A 23,082-nucleotide genomic window follows, 5' to 3' on the forward strand; every position below is an offset into this window, starting at 1 on the left:
AGTGCTTTCTACATATTTTCTGCATAGTTAAGATTGTGTTAAGCTGAAGCACATACCACTTCAGCTACTTTACATGCCTGACAGAAGGAAAAAAACGCTAAAGTTAACTCCTTTGGGTGTAAAGGTTAATTCTTTAATGTAACTGGTCTCATTTCATAATATGTATGTAATAATTCAAACACAACTAAAATAGAGGCTAATGTTTAGGACACCTTTTAAATACAGAAGATGTGAAAAAATAAGTTAGCATGGAAAATTTGACACAGGAAATCTAAGAGAGGGAAAACTTCCATTTTGTAATTTAACAGAACCTGAAAAGCAACTGTAGTAGCTATTACACTACAGAGTTGTGCCACACTGTCCTGCTTCGCACTAGCCATAGTATTTTCCATTTCAAATTAAAAAATCTCCCCCCTAACTGTCATCCACAAAAAGCTCAACTTTGAGCATTACATTCAAACAGAGAGTTGTTTCTCATCTTTGTCACAGTTAAAAATTCAAATTAGGTCCCTAATGCATTACATTCTGGTATTTCCACTTTTAGACAGGGGCAGCCACCTTCACAGCTGGGATCTAGTCAGTAAGGATGCTTGGCAACACCAACTTAGCTACATTTCCTCCAAACCAACGCTAAAAGCAACAAAATTGCATTTTCCCATTTCAAATAAAGTCTTACATTATTCTTCCATTATGAAAGCACCTCAGAGAAATCCAAGCTCCAAATATAAGCATGATCAGATGGAAGAATTTTTGCACAGTCTCCTTCAAGAAGTAGAATGCACTTTATATTTTTAACTGATTATTGTCTAGGGAAGAAGACTAGCTTTTGAGAAAAAATGGGTAGAGGGGTGCTGGTGATGAATTAATTACCAAATGATATAACTCCTTTTTTTTCCCCTTTAGGACTCTCCAGTGTGGCTTGCTCCCTAATATCATTAATCTTAACTTGCCTTTAATTTAGGATGTGGCACAGAATAATTAATTTTATGACATCCCTCTTCCAGTAAGGGACCAAAATAAAGCCTCTAATTTATTTAATGAATTGTTATGTGAGTAACTGGAAGATTTTTACTGGACTGTCTGCATAGCTTTCCTAAAAATCATTCCACCTCAATGAGTTAAACAACATGGGGAGAAAAAATATTTACAGCAAACAGGCCAACAATAAGAAGTAAGCACAGCAGCACATGTCTGGCCAGCTGTTTGTCTCCGGTCTGCAGAAGCTGTTCTTCCTGAGCCAATACACAGGTTTGAGCACTGCAATGATTCACACACTGATCAGCTGAAAAACAAACCAGAATTTTTCGTTAGACTTCCAACTTCCACAAACTCCACGAACAAACTTGTTAATGTAACTTACGGAGTTAAATTACCTTCTAAGTATCTGTACTGAAGTCACACACAAAATTTAGTATTAGCTTTGACGATAACCTGTTCAAACATCTATTCTCAAATGAACACTAGATCACATGTGCTCCTAAAATGAAGAAACTTTTTGCAACAGAACTCTTCTTTCAAAGGTTTAAGTTGTGGTTAACATTTAGAAAACACTACTAGAAATAATGAAAAAATAGTCACTTCTCAGAACAGTTTTTAAACTTACAATTAATTTCTGGAATAAATATTTCAAATATAACATTATCTCTAATGTTTTTACTCAGTATCTCTGTTGTCAAGCTCTAGATCAGATAATCAACCATATTTATTTCAGTTCTGTGACTGTATTTTTAACATGGTATGTCAGAACACTTAGAATTCTATCAACCATGAGCCAAACACACAGAAAATGGACGCTTGTCTTCCAGCTACAGAGTTCTAAGGAATTCTGAGTACCTTCCTCTAGATGGCAGTGAAAAACTTTCTGGCAAGCACATACCTAAGAATTTGCACCAGATACCTGTCATAGCAGTTCAATGGGATAGTGGAAGGATTAGTAACTATTGCAGCCAAAGTTACACCAGTGTATCCACTACCATTTGCTTCTACTGATTTATAGTTTTGAAGCGTTCACTCAGTAGGCCGAAAAAATTTCCACTCAATCATAGGATATTTTCTACCTTATCTTTTAGGATAACAAAATTAAACTGGCCTTCCTCTATCATTGGAAGACATTCTCCTGATGCTTGTCTGAATTAATAGATAAAAAGGCTGGCAATATGTGGAAAGCTAGCATTCTGTGAGAGAAGACATAACTAAGTACATTTCAGTGTGAAATATTTAGATTTGTTGAAAGTTATGTTGCATCCAAACAAAGCATAAGGATATGAACTTCCTTGTTAAGGATGCAAAAAAAACCCAAGAAAATGAAAATAGGAAGAAGAGAAAGGTTGCACTGCAGGTAGTTTTGATTACTGAAAGCGATGTACGATGAGAATGGGCTGAGCATACAGTTTTCCATCAGCTGCTGAACACTCACTTGGATCCATTTTTGTTTTTTCAGTGACAGGATCCTAAGGCCCCCTTAGTAAGTTTTCTCCCTCTCTCTCCCCTAGACATGTGTAGTACAGCAGAATGGACATTTGATCTAATCTACAGTAAGTGCTTGTTCCTCTAGATCTCACTGAGGTTTCTCATTCAAAACCTGTGCATGATTACAACAAAGGCTTCAAAGGCTTTTTTAGAAGACAAAAGACATTGACTGTGAGAATGTAAAAAAAGTGTGTTTAAGTTGAAAACTTGAGGCAAAGTAGGGTTATGCATTCAACTTCCCAGCATCCTAACAAGGCAATGATGGAGAAGTAAAGTCTGAATGGTCAGAAGGACGTGTTATAGTAGCTCAGTGGCAAAAAAACCCAAACCAAAACAACTGTCAGTCTTGAGCATTGAAAGATTACTAATAACTATTAGGCAGAAGAGAACAAACACCTAACATATGGCCTAATACTTGAACTTAGTATGAAACACAAGTTATCCAGGTAGAGTTGACAGAACAACAGCCCAAACAGTTTCCTTGTGAGAACATCACACATAAATGTTGTGGAACAGTTTGTAGTATTAAAACAAGGAGACACTACTGCTTTACCTGTCTCAATCGGAAGGACCTTGCTTTCAACAGCATTTGACACTCCTTTGCTCTCTCTAGCACAGGATAATTCACCATTTGTTGTTTGACAAGAACAGCAACCTATTAAGCATACCGTAACAGGATAGTTAGCTTCCTTCACCATCATAATTTATTTCCCAAGTATAACAATATATTCTATACAGCTTTAACTATTATGCTCAAAAATAATCCAAAAGAAGAAAGCAGATTTAATTTTTCCAATTTGCTGAGAGGGTAAATGGGTTACACTAGTAATATATAGAAATATTTAACACAGCTCTACCACAATAGAAGCAACACAAACACTTTTAGCTAGATGGAAAACATATGGGAAGTGATCAAAAAGGCTACATACAAACAAGGAGGATTAGAAACACACTGCGTAGAAACACTGCTGGTATATAATTCATTCCCAGAGAGACAGTTTAGTGGGTAAACAATCTACAACATCTAGTGGACTGCATTTATCACATCCTTATCAAGATATCACTACTTACATAAAAGCCATACACATGCTTTTTTTCCTGTCCGCTTCCATCACCCTTACAGTGATAACCATCAAAGTTTCCTTAGAAATATAAATCTAAATCCTCGGGCAGTTATATCTACATTTTCTTCTGTCCTAATATAACACTTGAAGGCGTAAACAACCGTCCTTCCCAGGTCAGAATTAAATTTGGAACATTATTTTGTTGTATACTGAGTCATTTATTCTTTTACAAATCTACCTCTTTCTGCAGATGGCTGTGCAGAAGATCCTGGAGAAGGCTGTGCAGAAGATCCTGGAGAAGTTTGAGGCACAGTGGCTGAAACTTTATTCCACTCACTCCCTTCCACTTCAACCTCCTCCACTTGGCTACGTGGTGAATATGGGTTCAATACTTCATAGCTTGACTCCTGCCTATTTCTGTTCATGCACATAAGTGAGATACCTGACATCAAAATACTGATGAACAGAATCGCTGCTGTGGTAATTATCTGTTAAAAGAGCAAATAAAATAGACTTGAATACAAAATAAGAGAAAATAGTTGCATATATCTGTCTTTCCAACTTCTGTACTTTCCCAAATATACTAACAAATGCATATGAATAAGACAGTTTTCTGTATTTACTGCTCTTGCACCTTGTGGCACTGAAAGAGTAATCAGTACATGAGACTAATTTTCCTGAGTAATTCAGCTCTCACCCCACCCCCAGGTGGCAACCCCCATTTCCCATGCAATCCAAATATATCCCTTCATCATCATCATCTTTCCTCTCAGGATCATTAGAGCTTCAGTTTAAGTTCTATTCAGGTACCTTTCAATTCCAAAGAGGAACATGCTTTTGTCACCCTCTGGCACAGCTCTAATTTCCATGCCTTTGCCAATGGGGAGCATCCTATTAATTATCCTTTCCTTCTAATCATCTGCCACCGATATCCAGAGTCCACTCTGAGGCTATTTAACACTTGTGAAAGTGTCAGGAAGACAGAAGGAACACATGACAAATACCTATGCTAGTGCACTTTACATCTTCTCATAAGAACTATCTATCGGTAAAAACGGTAGTTCAGGCTTGGGGACTTTCAAGCAGTGATTGTGCAGAGAAGTCTCTCACAGTGCAAGCAGTTACTGCTGCACAGGTAATGTAGATCCTATCTATTACAGGCCAAAAGCCATTAATTAGCTATTTAATAGTAACAATTTTAGATAATTATCAATCGAGAGCAGAAATTAGTCACTAGGAAAAGGGCTCTGCTATTCATTACCACTCCAAAGCCTTTTCTTTGGGAAGCCTATTCCCCTCTTTGTTTTAGTCTTAGTTGCCCAACGTGAAGGTCCTTATTTAAACAAGTTTTCCTAATGGTTCATTGCAGAAATACATTTTTCTATCAATCTATAAGCATTCCATAATGACAGTATTCTTATGGTAGCCTGTACTCTGACTGAAGGCTACTTACGTAAGAAGCAGAGAACACGAGTTCTCAATAGCGTATTGAACATGGCAGAGGTCTGAAGTGATGAGGACAGAACATGTTCATACCTGATATTTTCCATAGAAAAAGGCAGAGTCAATACTAGCGTTGTTACATTCACCAACAATTAGTAAGATTCCCACCAGAAGTGTTGGGACTCTGAAAGAGCAAAATAAGAACAAAGTAACATATTTATCATGGTCCCACTAATTGTACAGGGAAACAACTGAATTAACTTACCCCCATCCAGCTATGATAATAAATCCAGTGGGAATCTTTACTGTTTCTCTCTTCTTCAACAGAAACAAAGAGAAAGATAGAAAACCTATTAAAAAAAAAAAACCAAAAGAAATGCCTTGTTTATTATTAAAAAGAGAACTGATAAATTTCAGAGTTTAGAAACTCTATGAAGTGACCTGCTGAATCACTAAGATACTCTTCTCAGACAGTCAAATAGTCCAAAATTGGTTTTCTAGTTGTATTCTGAGAAAGTAAAATAGAAACACCTATTACCTTAAAAAAATCATATTAATAATGAAACCCTGAGGTAAATTCCAGACATTTTATATGAAACATCCACTTCTAAATGCTTAGAAAGGTTCACAAGCATATAAAAGATGTTGTAAGAACATTTAAGACACAAGTAACTAATTTCTTAAGATATCAACAGCAGTTGTTCTAGACTGACACTCTTAAGTAACCTACAAATAATGGTGTATTGTTATAATATTTCTTTAAAAACTGATTAGTCCTTTATAAAGAAAATGATAAATTTAACAAAAAAGTTTTACATATTTTTACATATATAACTATATATGAGAGTATCTTCTGGAACTGCCTATTCTATTCACAACTCAGAAGCTCAGCAACATTGCCCATACTGAAGCAAAGCTAGTATTCATGTTAGGCTGCACTCCTGATAAGCTACCTATTTCAGCTAAACACAAATACAACTTACTCCACAAAAACACCACAGGAATAAAACCCTTAGACTTCTGAACTCGAGAACGGTGTAAAAAGTCTCCTGAATACTCAAAGTCTCTTTTTTATTCATATGTGTAAAGTTCTTCTCGATTCATCTTTCAATTCTGCCTATTTCAGCTAATCCCTTTATTAATCATCTACACCTGCAGCACACATTGTTTTGAGAAATTGTAATTTCCAGGGGAAAGATGTGTTAAAGCTACTTTGGTATTTCCCTTCATTCTGTTTTTCCTACTTTTTGAGGCACAAAGTTTTTAAATCTACTTAATGCCAAACAATTAATATGTTAAACTCTGCATTAATTAAAAATCACCAATAAGATTTTGACCAGCTGAAGGGCAGCCCATCACATTCACTCTATTTCTAACTGCTTCTGCCTCGAGGGCAGGTTCTTTTGCGACAAGCTAGCAAGCCTGCCGTATCTAGCAAAGACAGACAAGACCCACCCTAGGTATAAGCTTCCAGTAGCAGAGGCCTGACACAGCCCTGTGTTGCTAGTGCTGCAGCTTGGCACAGCTTGCCAGTGCACATATTTGTAGAACTACTCACAAGTGAAAGGAACAATTACTCTGAAGAATAGAATAAAATTATGTCAATATATTAATATTATTACAGTACTGAGGTTCTGCCTAGAAAAATCATACCTGTCCACAGGTAGGTGCTATAAAGTGAGCTGTAGAGGAATATAAATACTAGGATCTGCATGGTGATGTCTTTCTCTTTAACAACGAAATTCCATACCACCATTCCAATGCAAGCAATAAACTGGGAAGAAAGGTAAGATGCCATCATTTAAACTGGGAAAGCAAGATGATAAGAAAAACTGGACACAGTGTAATGTAGTTACAGAAAGCTCCAGAACTCCACCCCCAGATTCACTGGAGTGTGATTCTATGAATTGGATAGTTCTCACAGCAGTAAAGCAGTGCAGCAGTAAATTCAGTATTACAGTTATGTCAATGACTATGGTACCCTACTTTCAGAAGGATTTGGTTTTTGTTGTTTGTTTGGTTTTTAGGGTTTTTTTGTGTTTGGTTTTTTTTTTTACAGCAATTATATAGCTCAGATAAACTGGGAGTAAGGCAAATCAAAAAAAAAAATCACATAAACTTTATATACCCTATAACAAGTAAAATGTAAAGCTTTTGTTAAGTACAAACCATTTATCTAGACTGATTTGGACATTAAGCTGAGGTCAACAGATGTTTCTTCAGCCAAGAATTATACACGTTTTCACCCAGTGATATTGCATACACAACAGTTTTAGTAGTGAAGGAATCTAAAAAGACAAGCTGAAATACTATACAATAGTTCCATTTTTTTTAAGATGAAAGCTAACTTTGCTGTTACAGACGACAAGCACCTGCAACTCACATACATGACTCCTTTCAAATGTGACTCCATGATCAGACTTCAGAGAGTTTACCATATATATGTTTTCAGGTTTTTTTTAAACTACAGAACACTTCAGAAAGCATTACCACACAGATGTATTACAAGCACAGGCTGCTCTCACTTAATTTAACAGCAGTTGTGCAGCTGACTTCAAGGGAAGAAGAAACATGTACTCTGTAGTTTTCTCTCAGCTTAAACAACAATTAAATTTAATCCAGAGCTATTTGGCTTTGCCCTTCCCTAGCCACCAGCTATGCATTCCCACACCCCTTCCTTGCATCAGCACTAGCACCTGTCTGATCCCTCAGCAAGCCACTTCAGGGAGCTAAACCACCACGGGGATTAGTTTTCTGTTTAGCTCCTTGAATCAGGTCACCATAGAGTCAAACACATGCTGCTGCTGATCCTGGCATTGCTGACTTCAGATTGGCATAAACTGATACAGAAGTGCGCTCAACAGTATGAGGCAGTAACCAAAAATAGGTTTCAGAAGCCACTGTCCATTCCAATTGCTTATAGTTCTGAGAACCATACTACCAACATCAACTATCATTTTTTTCAAGGGTGTATTTTAAGGCATAGATATTGTTTAGAGGAGTCACACATTACATTTCCCTACCCTCCACAGATGGTAAGACTTTAAAAAAAAACAAACCTCACACAACAGCATTCTTCTTACTACTGACCTGAGCAACAAGTAGATTTGTTGTAATCATATGAGGAAGCTGTTTGTATTTCTTACTCAGAAGAACAACAATAAGAGACCAGATCTGTAACATATAAGAAAAAAATGAGTATTCTGGCAGACTACAGTGAAATTAAATATACAACAAATCTTCTTCAAAAGTTTCTTAGCAACATGACTACTGTTGCCAGCTCCACACCATCTGCTGCCAGTCCCTATGCCTCAGTAACTACAGCCAGAAAAAGCAATGCATCTTTGTGTTCTCATGATGGCGAGATATTTCCAGGAAGCACTAAGAACTTGCCTCTAGTGCACAGAAGCCAGGTTTTTCCTCAGGACACATATGACCACAGAGTAGCCTGGAAATTTAGAATTTAAAATTGCCCCCCCTCTCCTGAATCTCCCAAAATGATCTGTAACAGAAAGAGGCAGCATTCACTTGCAGCTTCCCTTGAGACACAGTTTCAAGACAAGAGGACTTCAGTGTGACAACTTAAGAAAATTCCAACTCCTTCCAACATGGATGCTTTTATTTTAAAAAAGCAAACAAAATAAACACTCCATCTGCAGTGCCTATAAAGCCAAAACACAATTCACATAAGACTTCTGGATTATCAACCCACTTTTTAAGAACAGAATTTCTAAAAAGGAATTTAATAAAACTAAATTAAAACTTCCAAGTTAACCATTTTCATTAACACTTCATTAAATTAACATTCACTGATGCTTCTGGAACTGAAGTTTGTATACAGCCTCCATTACTGCGATATCCAAGCACTTCACATGGCTCGATGTAATTATTCCCTGTGATGTAAGCTAGTACTGTTATTCCCCCACACCCTGTTATTTAAAAAAAAAAAAACAACCAACAACAAACAAACAGGAAAAGGACAAACTCTTAAGCCCTGCACTAGTGCTCTAATTTACTTAACCATCTTTCTCTACAGCACATCCTTCAAGCTGACCCACTACTAAATCAAGAAGACTTTTAACTCCTTCCTCATCCTTCTGCCACAGAATACGATGAAGAAATGTGAGTCTCATCATGACTTGATTTGCTGTTTATGTACTAATGCCACCCTGACATGACAGTGTACTTTTGTATTTCATTTCATCAACACCTACCAGAGAAATAAGGCTGACAATACTTATGTCAAAGCTAACATTTTGGAGTGCAGATGCCAGTGGGTTGGGGTCCATAGATGGAATGGTCAACAGCCATGCAGAAACATACATAATAGGTGCAGACACAAAAGTGCTTATCACCATGCCTGAGGTAATCTTAAAAAAAAAAAAAAAAAAAAAAAAAAAAAAAGTGTCAGAAACAAGAACAGCGTTAATCAGATCTCAACCTAAATAATCTGCTTTCAGGAACACAACCACTGGGAAAATTGTACCTTTGCATTAAATACATAGACTTTTAACAAATCATTTAGAACTTGAGCCAGAAAGTATCCATTTCATACATACAGTTATACTGAAAATTTTAACAAGATTCTGAAATAGTAGGAATACAGAGCTCCCTACTGCAAATTCTTAGAGAGCTACTTTTTCTGCTTTCTAGAATTTGCACAGTGATGGAAATGTGAATTGTTATGCATACTACAGATCTCTGTTTTAAAGAGATACCCTGCGTTTGTTGGGCATAAAATTCTATTTTGTAAGGTTTACTTTCCATGTCCTTTTTTTTTTTTCCCTTTTCTTTAAAACAACCCTCAACTAAACAAACCAAAACCAGATAACATTAAAAACAATGGAAGTCAACAGGAATGTTTTAATGTTACTTTAAGTGGAAGCAAGGAAAGAGTTAGAAAATTTGTATTTCAAGTTGAAAAGGTAATGATACCCTCTATTATAAAAAAAAAAAAAAAAAAAGTAGTAAAACGCATTTCTATCACAAGGTTTAACTAAAGGGCAATATAACAGAATCAGTTAAAGCATAAGTTCTTCCATAAATTTCCAGCATTAAGCTAACACTGTTCTTAAGGAAGTCAGTAACATAATTTCTGGTTTTTCCTACAAAAACCATAGCTCAAAGACAAGGTCTTTGAAAAAAACAAAACAAAAACAAAAACCACACAACCAAAAAAACAACAAACCCATAACAAAGACAAAAGTTCCTTGTATTTAAAGTTATCCTAGTTCTTCCTATCGGAGTCATGAACAAGAAAAGTATGAGGACTTATTTATGAACATGTACTATCAAGACAGTTGAGGCATCAGGAAAGAGTACTTTGCTTAATTAATAGCCTCAAATACAATTTATATTTGAGGTCTAGGGTGTACAAGTAAATCTAAGGAGTCTATACTACAGAAAAGCAAATTCATCAAGCCTACTTATTTATTTATCTATTTAACCAACAATATTAAGCTCAAAGTTAGTACATGTTTGGGAAAAGTTAACTACATACAATTCCTACTTCCATATTAAATTGACTTGCAAATATTGCGACACCAGGTGCTGCTGGAAAAACTCCATAAAGAAATGCATAGTTTGATAAACTGGTGTGGTTCACTACGCTGTCACTCTTGTCCAAGAGTTCCACCATTTCTCTACAGAGAAATGGCATCATAAGTCTGAAAAGAGAAGGGAGGGAAAAAGTGATTAAAAACCATATTTACTCAAACTACAGCAATAGGTTCTTCTTTACTCAGAAAATGAACCAAACGGAAATTTAAGGCTTGCCTGAATGCTATTTATGGAAAGCAAAATACTGACATCACTTTGAATAATTGTCTTTACTGTTACCATGACATTTACCAGCTGCTTAAAAATTTTATGTTACAAGTTAAACAAAAAAAACATGCACAAAAAAGATATGGCAGAAATGACAAGGCACGCTGGGATATAAGCACATTCTCTGATTGTGCAGACACGTTCTTTGTATAGAACTCAGATTTAGAAAGGCAAAATATTTAAAAACTCCCTTATTTTTCACCTGTTAAAGTAATAGTAGCTATAAGCAGTCAGCAGCTTTGAAACTCAGACCATGTTTCTGCAAGGTGTCTGAAATATAACAAGGGCTCAAGCTTAAGCATCCCATTCTGAAAGTTTTTGCCAGCAAAAAAAAACCCTGCATCAATGCTACTTTGTTCACCTTTAGCAACACCCTGCATATCACATAGACTCACTATGTAAGCTTTACACAGCATAATTACATAAACTTACCAGTAATGTAAAGTGATAACATTAAAACCCATTTTTTCTCACGTTCTTACAAAATTTGTTACTGAGCTGGTTTACAAATTAGGTTTTTTAAGTCTGCTAGTGAGTTGTACTGATATTCAAATGCACCTTCAAATTTTATGGTATAAACTTCACCACCAATCAATCATTCTATCATATTAACTGTAGCTCTACAGCAAATAAAATATTTAGTTCACCAGTAACTGAGATATATTCGAGGGAAGATAATGGTGGCATAAGTTCTAAATACAAATCGTCATTTATTCATGCTTAAAGGTCAGTTTAAGAGTGCAAAGAAAGAATTTTTAAGCTCTTCCAGTATATCAGTTTCAGAGATTTATAGACAAAGCAAGGAAAACCAACTAATTTAGAGGTGTATTCTGTAATCCAAAGAAAATACAAATACTAATCAAATAATACTTAAACTCACTCTTGTCAACTATTTCATTAGTAAACTTTAATTTAAGCTAGCAATTGCCCAAATACCCAATTTGTGACAGATGGCCTGCGGGCAGTCCATGAAGCCACAGCACCTGATTTTTTTTTTTTTTTCCTCTGCAGAGCCTGACAACAGGTTTGCAGTCTGCTAAGTTTCCTTTAGAAGTTAACAGTACAGTTGTGTACTAGCAAAGAGTTTGGGAAGCACTTGTCCAAAACAGTGGAAGCAAAACATATTATCACTATAACGATTTCAAAAGAAAAGCCATCTGACCAGTACATTCAGAGTTCAAAACATTTAGAGAACAAAATTATAAAAGTACGTAAATTGAACTTACAGTTTAGCTGTGATGAGAAGGATCAGTGCAACAAACATACCCTTTGTCAGTTTTTTCGTTTGTCCCACCATAGTTAGTCCAAGGTAAAAAAGAGCAGAGCCAGAAAATGAACTGCCCAGTCCATCAAGGAAGTTTTCAAGGTATTCAGGAATTTTCTGGCCAAGAATAAAGTTTGAGGCAATTCCTACGAAGACCATGAATACAATTGGGTTCTGCAAAACTCGAAGGAGTGCTAGGCCCACTATTTTGATTTTGCTGTGTGACACAGTGCGGTTATCCCTCCACTTCTGGATTTCACAGAAGATAAACCCCAGAGGGTTTAGCATCATAAGAGATATTGGAGCCACTAGGTAAATGTACTGGAGATATTCGGGGTAAGTGGTTTGATATAAAGCTTCAACTAGAAGATAGGAAACGAAAAGTGATGAGTGATAACATTTCAGTACAAAAATACATTAATATTGAAACAAAACTTTGCTACCTGAAAACTAGAGAAAAATTATTTCATTATCCTTCAGAAATAACTGTGTTTACAATCGGTATAAGCTGATGTAGTAAGAGAAGTATGCCCAATCACCATTAGGCCACAGTCATCTAATGAACACACTAAGGAGCAAAGATTAACTATCCAACACTATTCAATGATTCTATGAATATTCAACATTTACAGAAAAAAAGGAAGAAAACAATATAACAAGCCCATGCGCCTTCTGAGTCATCCCAAATGCTGAAAAACATTTGGGGTTTTTTTCTGAATTGCTTTTCCTCCCCAGAAACATGAGAGTTGTGGAGAATTAAATGCACCTTTGCAGGATACAAGTTGCTTCTTATCTTAGGGGAGTCTCATACCTCTGGATTTTAACCAGTTTTCAGTAGGTAAGGCAGGTGTGGTCTTTCTACATTGATTCAATAAAACACAGCAAAGCAACCACCAAATAAAAATACATTATCACACAATTATTAGTTCATTCTCTGGGACTACTCAGGACAAGAGTTATCGCTGTAGCTCTTGTCCCTCAATGAACTTCAAATCGTGAGCATTTGTTTTCATTACTATTACATACTGCTGAGTCAAGGCAGAATTGCTTCTTATTTCAAGTTTGTGCTAAAAGCACTTAAAAAATAATGAAAAGAATCTAGAAAGACAAACAAGATCCTATTCTAGGGTGAATTAAAGAAATCCAATGTTTGTAACGTAGGATGTTAACTTTTACCTGCCTCATTGTTGTTCTTTATGATAATTTTCAGAAATACGCAAAGCTATGCTTTCCATTTCAGTTTTTCCTGCCCTAGTTAAAAACACTCTTCCCCAGGGACAGTTATCTTAATATGCAGGTGCAAATCTACTTGTACTACAATGAATATTTTAAAAAAAAAGGAAGCACTACTGCCTAAGTACACCTACTACACCTTTCTGTGGGACAACTTAGCACTCAAAGTACTAAATAAAGTTCAAGATCACTAAGCAGCCCACTGTTGCAGGTATTTCCACTTCCCCGTATACTAAACCTGTTATTTTGCTGAAAAAGTTTTCCCTCGTGACTATATTTCTCAAAATCCAAGATTTTACCTTCCTATTATTTAAACATCTGGAATGATGGGATCTACTAAGTGCTAAATCAGCACTGACTATGAACAGTCTCCTCTTTAAATTGAATAAATTGACATTCTCAATTAATTGATTTCCAATATATAATAAAAAGCACTAAAGGTGCTTTTCCTCTCACAGACTATGATTAAGGTACACATACAAGAGCTACCTGTCCCAAAATCCTGAATAAACTGCTGAACAGAACTACCAAGTTTGTGGTTAGTTACTGCACTTAATAAGCCAGTTTTAAACACTCAATATATTCTAACAAATAAAATCACTTCAAACATGCTGGACGCTTTCTATGTAGGTGTTCTATGTTCTAAAACCTCAAACCTTAGAGTGATGTTTTTATGCTGCTTTATACATAATTCCCAATGCAACTTGACACAAGTCACATGTAAACAATGCCTGAGTGAAAAATGTAATAAATCATTATTTTTTGGCAAAGTGAAACCGTATACTTAACACAATATATTACTGTCTATAAATACTTCTACTGATGTAGGAAGTTACAATGCATTTTCCTGCGTAGCAGAGTCGAACCAATGTAGATTACTGAGTCAGTGGGTGGGAGGGAAGAGAAATCACTTTTATGGAACAGTGAAAATAATCCACAACTATCTCTGATGAAAAATTTTCTTTTTATTTAAATCAAGGTGTCTGCTTGCTGATCATAACAAAAAATTTAAATCAAAGATATTTTCATACTTCAAAAACAAATAATCAATTCTCCACATCCCAGCTGCTCAAAATTACATATAAATCACACACTAGTTGCTCATGCTTAAAACAATTAGCACCATTAAAGTCATGGTAACTGAGCCATCACCCACACAACACTTCTGCTACATCTGTGCTTTAACAATACAGCACTGGAGAGTAGATGAAGCTGTTCTGTCAGAGTAGTATCATCTCAGTAATAAAACCCAAACAGACAGAGCTTTCCATCTAATTCTATATACAACATGGGTGGATGGGGGTGGGGGGGGGTGTGGTGCTAGCAAACCTCTGTACCAGTTTTTTTTCACCCCAACATCACTTTATAGTGTAGATCTGTCATAACAGTGGTTAGAGTGGTGATTTTTGAAAATTTATCCTGCATTTTAATTTTCCTATGCGCAAATCTTCATTAAGCAGCAAAAAATAGCATAGTGGTTATTAAAGAAATTACATGGGATGAAAACTCAAGACAGTATTTATTTATTTCAGAGTTCAAACTGCTTTTTAAAATAGTGTTATTATAATACACAGATTTGTCAATATGATTTTTTTCTTTTACAAATTTCAACTGAAGCAGCCTTAAAAAAAATATATTTCCATTAAAAGACCAGGTTTTGCTCAAAACACTACCTATCACCATACCTAAAAGAATAAGCAAGGCATTCTTTGTTGCTCAGTCCTGCAAACACTTCAGAGAAGCCACTAACAGTAAAAAGTTTGCTCCCATGACAGCATGAACCAAACACTGGTGAAAGTTTGGGGATGGGAGAAGGGAAAGGACAGTAAAGTGAATAAACAGCTCTAAGAAATAAACAACCTTAAGCATTCCAGTAAAGCTCTTAATGAACGAAACGTTGTGAATTTGGACAGATTGTACATAGAAAAAATATGACTCATATCTTATAAATCATCGAATACTTGAAGAAAAATGTAATCTGACAAGAAAGTCATTCAAAGTAGAAAGAATATTTTAACTAGAAAGATACAACAGAAATATGTTCAGACAACCTCAAAAAAGAAAAAAAAAGAAACCCTATTTGGCATTTTAATCCAGTACCAAGAAACAAAGACGTAAATCCTCACAGCCGTATTTGTGATATACTCCTGATTTCTCTCAAGAGGAATAAAACTCAGGAGATGCAACTGAGAGAAACAGTGTATTTTCACCTAAAGAAGAAAAAGTTTGCAATTGCATTTGTCTATATTCTACACATATCCAGAAAATTTGAAGAGTGTAAGAAAGATCCAAAATTCTCCTGAGCACACTGCTCTGGAACAGGGAAAAAGAAACTGCCAACTCCTCAAGTAATCTAAAACATGGAACTACTTGTTGTTACATATAATCTGGAATTACATGTTTAAGCTTCTCTTTTGTAACTGCATTTTCCATTCTGTAATCAAGTGTCTTGCTTTTTGCTTTGCCAGAACAAACTTGCTTTCTTTGTTTTTGTTCTTAACCTTGTCTAGATGACAAGAGTGATCTCAAGAGAATTTGAGAGGCAAAGAGTACTTTCTCTTCAGGGAGCAGCAAACAAATAAAACACAGACCAGGCATCCTCTCCAAATGCCTTCCACTTGAGATGTATTTTGAAGATCCCGATACATGCACTGTGCATTCCCACACCAGCCACACGGGTCAGCCTAGGAAGAGGCAACACTGAAAAATACATTGGCACAAAAGAGCCTCCCAAGGCAGGTAGAAAGCACTGCAATTCAGACAGCAGCAGGTGGGAGAAGCCTGCTACAACTCCAGATCTCTTCTTAAGTATCGCAGTACACATGGCTAAAAGCATATTAACATACCATTAAGAAAACCTATAAAAAGGAAAAAGAAAAAAAATTGCTTATCAAGAGGGAAGAAAATAATAGTCTTGCAAATTGGGATAAAATTAAGTTTAATAACTGATGTTGCTGGGAATTTAGAATATAGGCTTACAAGAATAAGAGTACACAGCTATACAAGTTACAGTCTGAATGCCTCTGTGTTTTGTTTTTTGTTTTTTAGCTCCACTGGACTGGTGGTTAGTTACACATCCTGAGAATGGCACCACAGCCGCATAAAATTCCAATTTGATACACACAAATGCAAGTTACCACAAATCACGCAGCAATCTTGCTTTTAGAAGACTGGCTTCTTCCAGGACTATATCCTAAAGCATGCCTACTGGCCACAATAGAAAAAATATTAAGGGATAGAACATGATTGGCTACATAAATTATGTTAAGTAGCACAAAAATTAGAAGTTTTTTCTGAACAGATTTAAGGTTTGTCACATACACTCCACAACCAGCAAGCACCAACATTATGGCTAGATGTTTTCTTTGAGCTAAGACAAGAGGTAACGCCAAATCAGTAAAAAACCCACTACAGCTATTTCAGAGGCCAAAGATACAAGCTCATACTTTGCAAAGCAAGGAATTTTGGTCTTGAGGGAAACTGGCAATTTCCCATACGGAAAATTGCCTGCAGGAAGTATAAGGTACTTCATACCAATTTTAATTTTTTTTTTTTTAAATCTGATTTAGTTTAACATGACAAGATCATATGGACAACACTAGTTGGATTGTTTTACATTGTCTCATTCACATCAGCTGACAGTTTTCTTCCTTTACCAAAAAGTACATAGTCTGAAGTCAAGAAATGTGACTTGAGAAATGGCTTTGTTAGCTCATAACTTCAGTTCAGAAGTCAATTTTGAATTATGGAAAAATAAAAGCAAACATGTCCAGAACACTGAAAATTAATTTTAAAGAAGAAAGCCTACTTACCTATTGGATATCCCAGTGCAAAGTCATTGCTTTGTGTAGCAAAAATAGGGAACAATCCTGCTTTGCTAAATCGATTCTCAGGACTGGCTACTAACAACGTTAAAACGCAGACTAAGAAAAACACAGCAGCTTTGGCAACTAAAATACTGTACAGGAAGGACCAATTCACATTAGAAAAGTTAAGTACCACCATGTTTTTGAACAGCAGAGCTGGGAGTGCAAAACGGGACACAAAATTTCCCAGTCCTTTGGCCTGAGTTGATGTGATAATGTTGGCTCTTCCAGCTATGTAGCCACAAAGAATTATTCCAAAGCATTCTAACAGGGCTGGGAAAAGTCTGCTTATTGACATAGAAGGAGTACCGCCAGTGGTATTGAGTCCAGCTTGTCCAGGCAAAGAAATAGACATATTAGCCAAAGATGAGAAGTTCTTTGAATCAAAGTCCGAATAGCTATCCATTTCCTTTGACCACCTTGTTCAAAAAAAAGAGCATGGAATGATCTCATCTGTAAAAGAAACAAAAGTATTTATTCATTAACTTCCAAAACTGTGTTTGTGAATATTTATGGTATTAGGCTTGCTGACAGAAGAGTTTACACTTACAAGTGCATTACAAATAAATAATGAGACAAAAAATAAGTAGCTAAAGAGAAATAACTCTGAGAAAGAAGAATGATGAACAGACCACCTTCACATATCATCTTCTCACAACTCCACACAATTCAACAAGACAATTGATAGAGGCTAAAAATCCCCAAATAAATTGAGGGTAACACCAAAATCTTAAAATAAAATGTAGATTGGGCATTCAAAAAAACCAAAAAATCAATTGGAAGGAAAGGAGATTACAAGTATTTTTTTGTTATTATTCTAGGATCTAAACATAATTTAGAATAAATTACAACCCTTCAGCACTTTCCAGCCATTGTTTCCAAAACCAGCAACTGCTAAATTGTTAGTGTACGCTCCTTGCTTTCCTGGATCACCATTACTATAAGCCCAGTTAACTCTCTAACAGAAAAGCACAAGACTCTTTCCATACTCGTTAGCAGCTTACAACCTTCCTTACCCCTCAGCTCACTGTCAATTCCCAAATACAATTCTCACATACTCTTTGCTTTCAGTGACCAAATTCTTAGCACTCTTCTCTAACTCCTTTTGTTCGCCCCAGGATATCTTATCTTAGGTCTTGCCTAAACCATTTCCTACTTGGTTCTTTTTCCTTCACAATAAAAATACACTTTGAACTCCCAATATTAAAATCCCATCCCTGACCTCCCTTTAACTACTGCTGTTTACCTCTGTTTCCATGTGCTCAACTTCACGCATGGTCAGGAGCCCTCCTTCATCTTTAGATCCTATTTAATCCAGGTTCTGCCCCTGAAACAACTCTTACCAAAACCCTGAGAGGCCAAAATCTTCCCAATCTCTCAGAATTTGTGTTCCATCTTCATCCTTTGTGACCACCATACAACTTTATCTTAATCACTCTCTTCTTAATTTTTTTCATTTCCCAGATAGTTTGTAATTACAGTGCCTTCTAATTGTCCTCCCAAGTCTATTTGTTCCTATAACATCTATGTGGGAGGATGCCTCTAAATTTCTGTGGGTGCCGATAGAGCTCCTTTCTTGTTCCTCTTTTGTCTCTCTACATCCTCTGCCTATTTTCATAAGCACTTATTCAGTAATAAATAGATGACTCACAGATCTCTCTCCCTAATCCAGTCCTATCTTCCTCTGTTCAGCCTGTCTCCAAGATCTCTTTCGTGAATATCCCGCTGTCGATTCAAGTCCAATGAGCCTGAAACTGTCCTCCTCCTATTCTCCCAAAAAGATGCTCCTTCAGTTACCCTGTGCTGTGTATTTATTTTGCAAGAGGTGAGTGGCAAAGGTTACAAAATCCTCTAATTTGGGGGAAATGTAAACCTACTGAACTCATATTCGTCTAAATTCTGTTGCAAGAAAAACCTTCATAGTCTATCAGTAGCAGTTCTCTTTTTCTACATCTTTTGTTGAGTCTTTCTACAGACTCATTCTCTACACATCAAAACCCGCTTGCTTTCATATCCTTTCACAGCAGAAGATTATGGTCTCTTAATCCATTACAGAATAACAAGAGGAACAGCCCTTACAAGAACTGAGCGCCAGGCAAGGAAGAGAAATTTGACCAAGAATCGTAGCTTCTCCACTCTGGCACAAAAACATTTGGCAAAGCCCTCTCAAATTTCAGAGATGAAATCATGATATCACCCTTCAAGCTTGTACCTTGCTTTGTGCAACTTTGATCTCTCCCTACATTTCAGTATCATGTGCTAATGATACACTTTTCAGTTAGCAAGGGATCCAACATATGGCACAGTGGCCAATGATTTAATTCATCACGCTACTGCTTACCCATATTCCTACACACAAGTCTGTTAACGGTGAAATTTAAGCAGGTATTACATTAAGTATTTATGTACAACAGATAAGTCTTGTGACTCCTGATCTGCACTTGTTACCAGTGATCCCCTTTGAAAGGGCTGACTATAACACAGCAGGTTCTATATACAAGTAGACATGTAAAGTCTGCAAACCAGATGAAAAGAGAGGACATCAAACACAAATATTCATTGGTCAATAGCAATGTCTTGCTAGAAACAGATATGGCTTTGGTGATACAGCTCTGAAAGATGTACAGACCATCAGCTAACTCTACATGCAAAATTTTGACATGACTAAATCCTAAAGTACTCTGTGAAGAAAGTCAAGATACCTTACCCCACTTTGTAGAGACAGAAACTAAGGCAAAGGCGAACTGATTTGCCATGAGCCATTTAACATATCAGTGGCAAAGCTGAGATTCCCAATTCCCAAACCAGTGCTTCGTAGAGCACGATGGCTAGGTCTGTGCAAATTAACAACTGCTTTAAGAGTCCTCCCAGCTTCTTTGTATCCTATCCGCAGGGAACAGAGAACTCGTAACAGCCAGGTAAAGAAGTAATCAAGTCAGAGCAAAGGTGAGATCTTGCATGCCCTGGCATCCAGCATAGACATACTCACATGTAGCATGAACACTTTGACTCATGACTTTTATTTACGCCTGAGGCTTTTAGTAAGCACTCCTACAATGCTGTTGTAACGTACCTGGACTGCGAAGCTGCATCACCCAAATCTGCCCAGTAGCCTTGGCTGCCTCTTCTCCCAAGGAAAATGAGTCTCACTCCAAGTAGGGCGTATTTTAAAGGTTGTATTTTTCTTACGTTACAGACGATACACTCGTCTAGATGTATTTGGACCAGGAACTCAAAGCATTATCTACTATAGAACCATGGAAAAACTTGCAATAAATGAACCAGACAATAAACCGTTTCTTCTACAAGCAAAACTTAAGTAAGTTGTTGGGATTTGCAAAGTGTCCAAAAGAGGATCAGCAACAGATTTCCAATACTGAATTCTTAAAAGAAGCCAGCAACATTCTACACTAGCTACAATCACAGATTTAACAGCTACAATCACTAATCACAGATTTAACATACAGTCTTATCACACCTTGGGCTTACCTCAAGCTAGCATCTCGCATGAGCTAAAATGTCAATTCGCAGTTCTTAATGAAATCCAAGATAATGATCCGATGCAAAACCAAAACCTTATATATTCTACATAGAAACTCATCTGTTCTTACAGTAGATGTAACAAATTAACTAGCCAAATGATACTAAAATAAGGAAATAAAACACAGTTCCAAAGGAAAGCACTTAGCTTTGACTCCATAGGATATATGATTTGTGGTTATTCCTTCAGAGATTGAGGGCTGAGATTTGAATCCTGGAACACTCAGCCACAAGCTGCATTGTTAGGAACTTCAGGCCCATAAGGACAAAGCTTTTAGGAATCACGTTGTCTTATCTACTGTCAACTGTGTCAAGCGTAGCTGCTTGCAGCCAGACTGTCTGCTTGCATTTGTATGGAAGGACAGCACAACTAGCACGAGAGGTAGCCTGGTATGAAGACCAACAATAGAGAGCAAGGAACAAGTGCAGTTTACAATTCTCTTGAAACAAACTGGAGCGCTGATATTTGCCCACTTCTCTCACAGGTTGTCAATATTTGTAAAGTGTTAAAATTCACCAGACCAGAAATTCAATTCCCCAGCAGCTGTGAGTTAAGCAACATGATGTTGCTCCTCTCCGAGTACCAAAATTAAGAAGTTGTCTCCTTTTCCAACAGGAAAGTCCCTTTAATTTTCTTTTTAAATGAAACTTAAAGATGGTATGAGAGAATAGAAGAGATACCTCAAACGTACATCTTCTCTCTGGCCTCTCACTCTCGAGCGTTCAGCCGATAATCACTCTCAGGATAATTCTGGTGACACTGGCAAGGCTGTGCACATTGTTCATAAATTATATCCCACAACGTGACCTCATTTCCTACTTTAATGCAATGTAGAAACATCCCAAGGATGACACATTATTTTATTCAGGAGGCTGAAAGTGGAATCGGGGCAGGACGAGTTACCATTTGTGGCAGCTCCAGCACTTTATCCTCAGCTCAGATAAGAACGCACCATATGCATTTTCATGTAAAAGTTTGTACAGTAAGTAAAAGAGGAAGCAACTTTAGAGAGTTACAATGATAAAATTAAGTGGGAAGAAGTGATTACTGCAGTTCCTATTCTTGCAAGCTAACCACTATTTTTACTTTTTTCTTTACTGGGCTAAGAAAGCAGATAGAGGACTATATTCTAGCAGCAGTTAACCCAAGAAGTGGGCCACCCCCAGCTTGAAATCCAGACAATGACACAAGAAATATCAGACCTTAAGTGTCTCTGAGCAGTTGTTTTTCAAGATGACACTTCCTTTTTCAGGGTTTTTTTTTCCCTACACTGTCTTTACAAGAAAGCACCTGGACATCAGAGAAGCGGGGGAAGCCGTGTGCGCAGGAAGCCCGCCGAAGCCAAGGCCTGCCCTGAGCACGCGACTGGCAGCACTCACAACCACAACACTTAAATCTGCATCAAAATTTGCCAGTGCGGGTGTTCAGACAAGCCCAAATGAAGCAACAGTTGCCAACAGCACAAAATATCAAGCCAGAAAAACAAATGGAAAACATATCTCCCCTTAATTTTCAACTAGGCTCATCTTAAGGCTTGTCAACAGATAGATATATACTTTTGAAGCAAACAGCAAAACATCTTTCAATACAGATTATGTTTTATTGTCAGCCCCCCTTAAAAAGCACCTCCTCACTTACCCCACCTGCCAAACAGGGCTGAAACATCGTTTGACTTACAGTGAGAAAGCCACAACAAAACAAACGCCTGGCGCCTGCCCTTTTCTTGCCCATCACTGCACTCCTTTCCATGGTCACCCCAGCTACGAGCACACAGCATTTTCACCCAGAAACAGCCAAAGATAAAAAAATAACAGCACCGTCCTGTGTGACAGCTGCCTCATTAGAAAATAAAGCCAGAAGCCGGGGGAGGGGGCGGGCAGCTTACCTACTGAGCTTTGGTAGGCGCCTCCGCACAAAGGTGCACATAGAGGATTTGTACTGTGCCAAGGTGAGCACCTCTCCAAGGCCGAGGCCGCCGGTACCGGGGCCCAGGAGGGGAGGGCTGGCCCGCCCCGGCCCGCCCCGCCAGCGACAGCCCGGCACTCGCAGCCGGCTCCGCACCCTGCGGGGCCGGCCCCGCGGCCTCCTCCCCGGGGGCAGCGCCGCTGCCGCGCCCCGCCCCCCGCCGCCACTCGCCCGTGCGCCGGAGGCCAGGCTCGGGCCGGCGCCCAGGCTCGGGCCGGCGCCCCGCCGCGCCGCGCAGGGCCCGCGGGTGGGCAGGGGCGCAGGGCGGCGCGGCGGATGCCGCCGGGTGGGAGGGATCGGCCGCAAGATGGCGGCGGCGCGGGGCCGGGCCCCGCAGCCGCAGGGCGAGCCCCTCCGTGGCGGCGGGCCTGAGGGCGGCCCGGTGCGGCGTGCCCCCACCGCGCCCTTTAC

General features: G+C 37.8%; 1 protein-coding gene across 2 annotated transcripts in view; it reads right to left on the reverse strand.

Moving 5' to 3' along the window:
• Nucleotides 1-22,631, reverse strand: part of GPR155 (G protein-coupled receptor 155) — a 29,254-nt gene extending 6,623 nt beyond the window's left edge. Inside the window, exons 1-12 of one of the 2 annotated variants that reach the window (XM_086465080.1) lie at nucleotides 22,592-22,631; nucleotides 17,112-17,618; nucleotides 12,029-12,428; nucleotides 10,477-10,642; nucleotides 9,191-9,346; nucleotides 8,067-8,150; nucleotides 6,630-6,750; nucleotides 5,242-5,326; nucleotides 5,070-5,160; nucleotides 3,772-4,021; nucleotides 3,023-3,124; nucleotides 1,149-1,282 (exon numbers count right to left, since the gene is read on the reverse strand). In XM_086465080.1, the coding sequence (XP_086321206.1) occupies nucleotides 1,149-1,282; nucleotides 3,023-3,124; nucleotides 3,772-4,021; nucleotides 5,070-5,160; nucleotides 5,242-5,326; nucleotides 6,630-6,750; nucleotides 8,067-8,150; nucleotides 9,191-9,346; nucleotides 10,477-10,642; nucleotides 12,029-12,428; nucleotides 17,112-17,571 (2,049 nt within the window). In that variant the 5' untranslated portion in view covers nucleotides 17,572-17,618; nucleotides 22,592-22,631. Of the gene's footprint in view, nucleotides 1-1,148; nucleotides 1,283-3,022; nucleotides 3,125-3,771; nucleotides 4,022-5,069; nucleotides 5,161-5,241; nucleotides 5,327-6,629; nucleotides 6,751-8,066; nucleotides 8,151-9,190; nucleotides 9,347-10,476; nucleotides 10,643-12,028; nucleotides 12,429-17,111; nucleotides 17,619-20,238; nucleotides 20,398-22,591 lie in introns of those variants that run through there. The other variant, XM_086465079.1, reaches the window with a different exon arrangement.
• Between the last annotated feature and the right edge of the window lie 451 nt (nucleotides 22,632-23,082).

The sequence above is a fragment of the Leptosomus discolor genome, chromosome 5, assembly GCF_034619465.1.
Source record: "Leptosomus discolor isolate bLepDis1 chromosome 5, bLepDis1.hap2, whole genome shotgun sequence".
In the NCBI taxonomy this organism is placed as follows: Eukaryota; Metazoa; Chordata; class Aves; order Leptosomiformes; family Leptosomidae; genus Leptosomus; species Leptosomus discolor.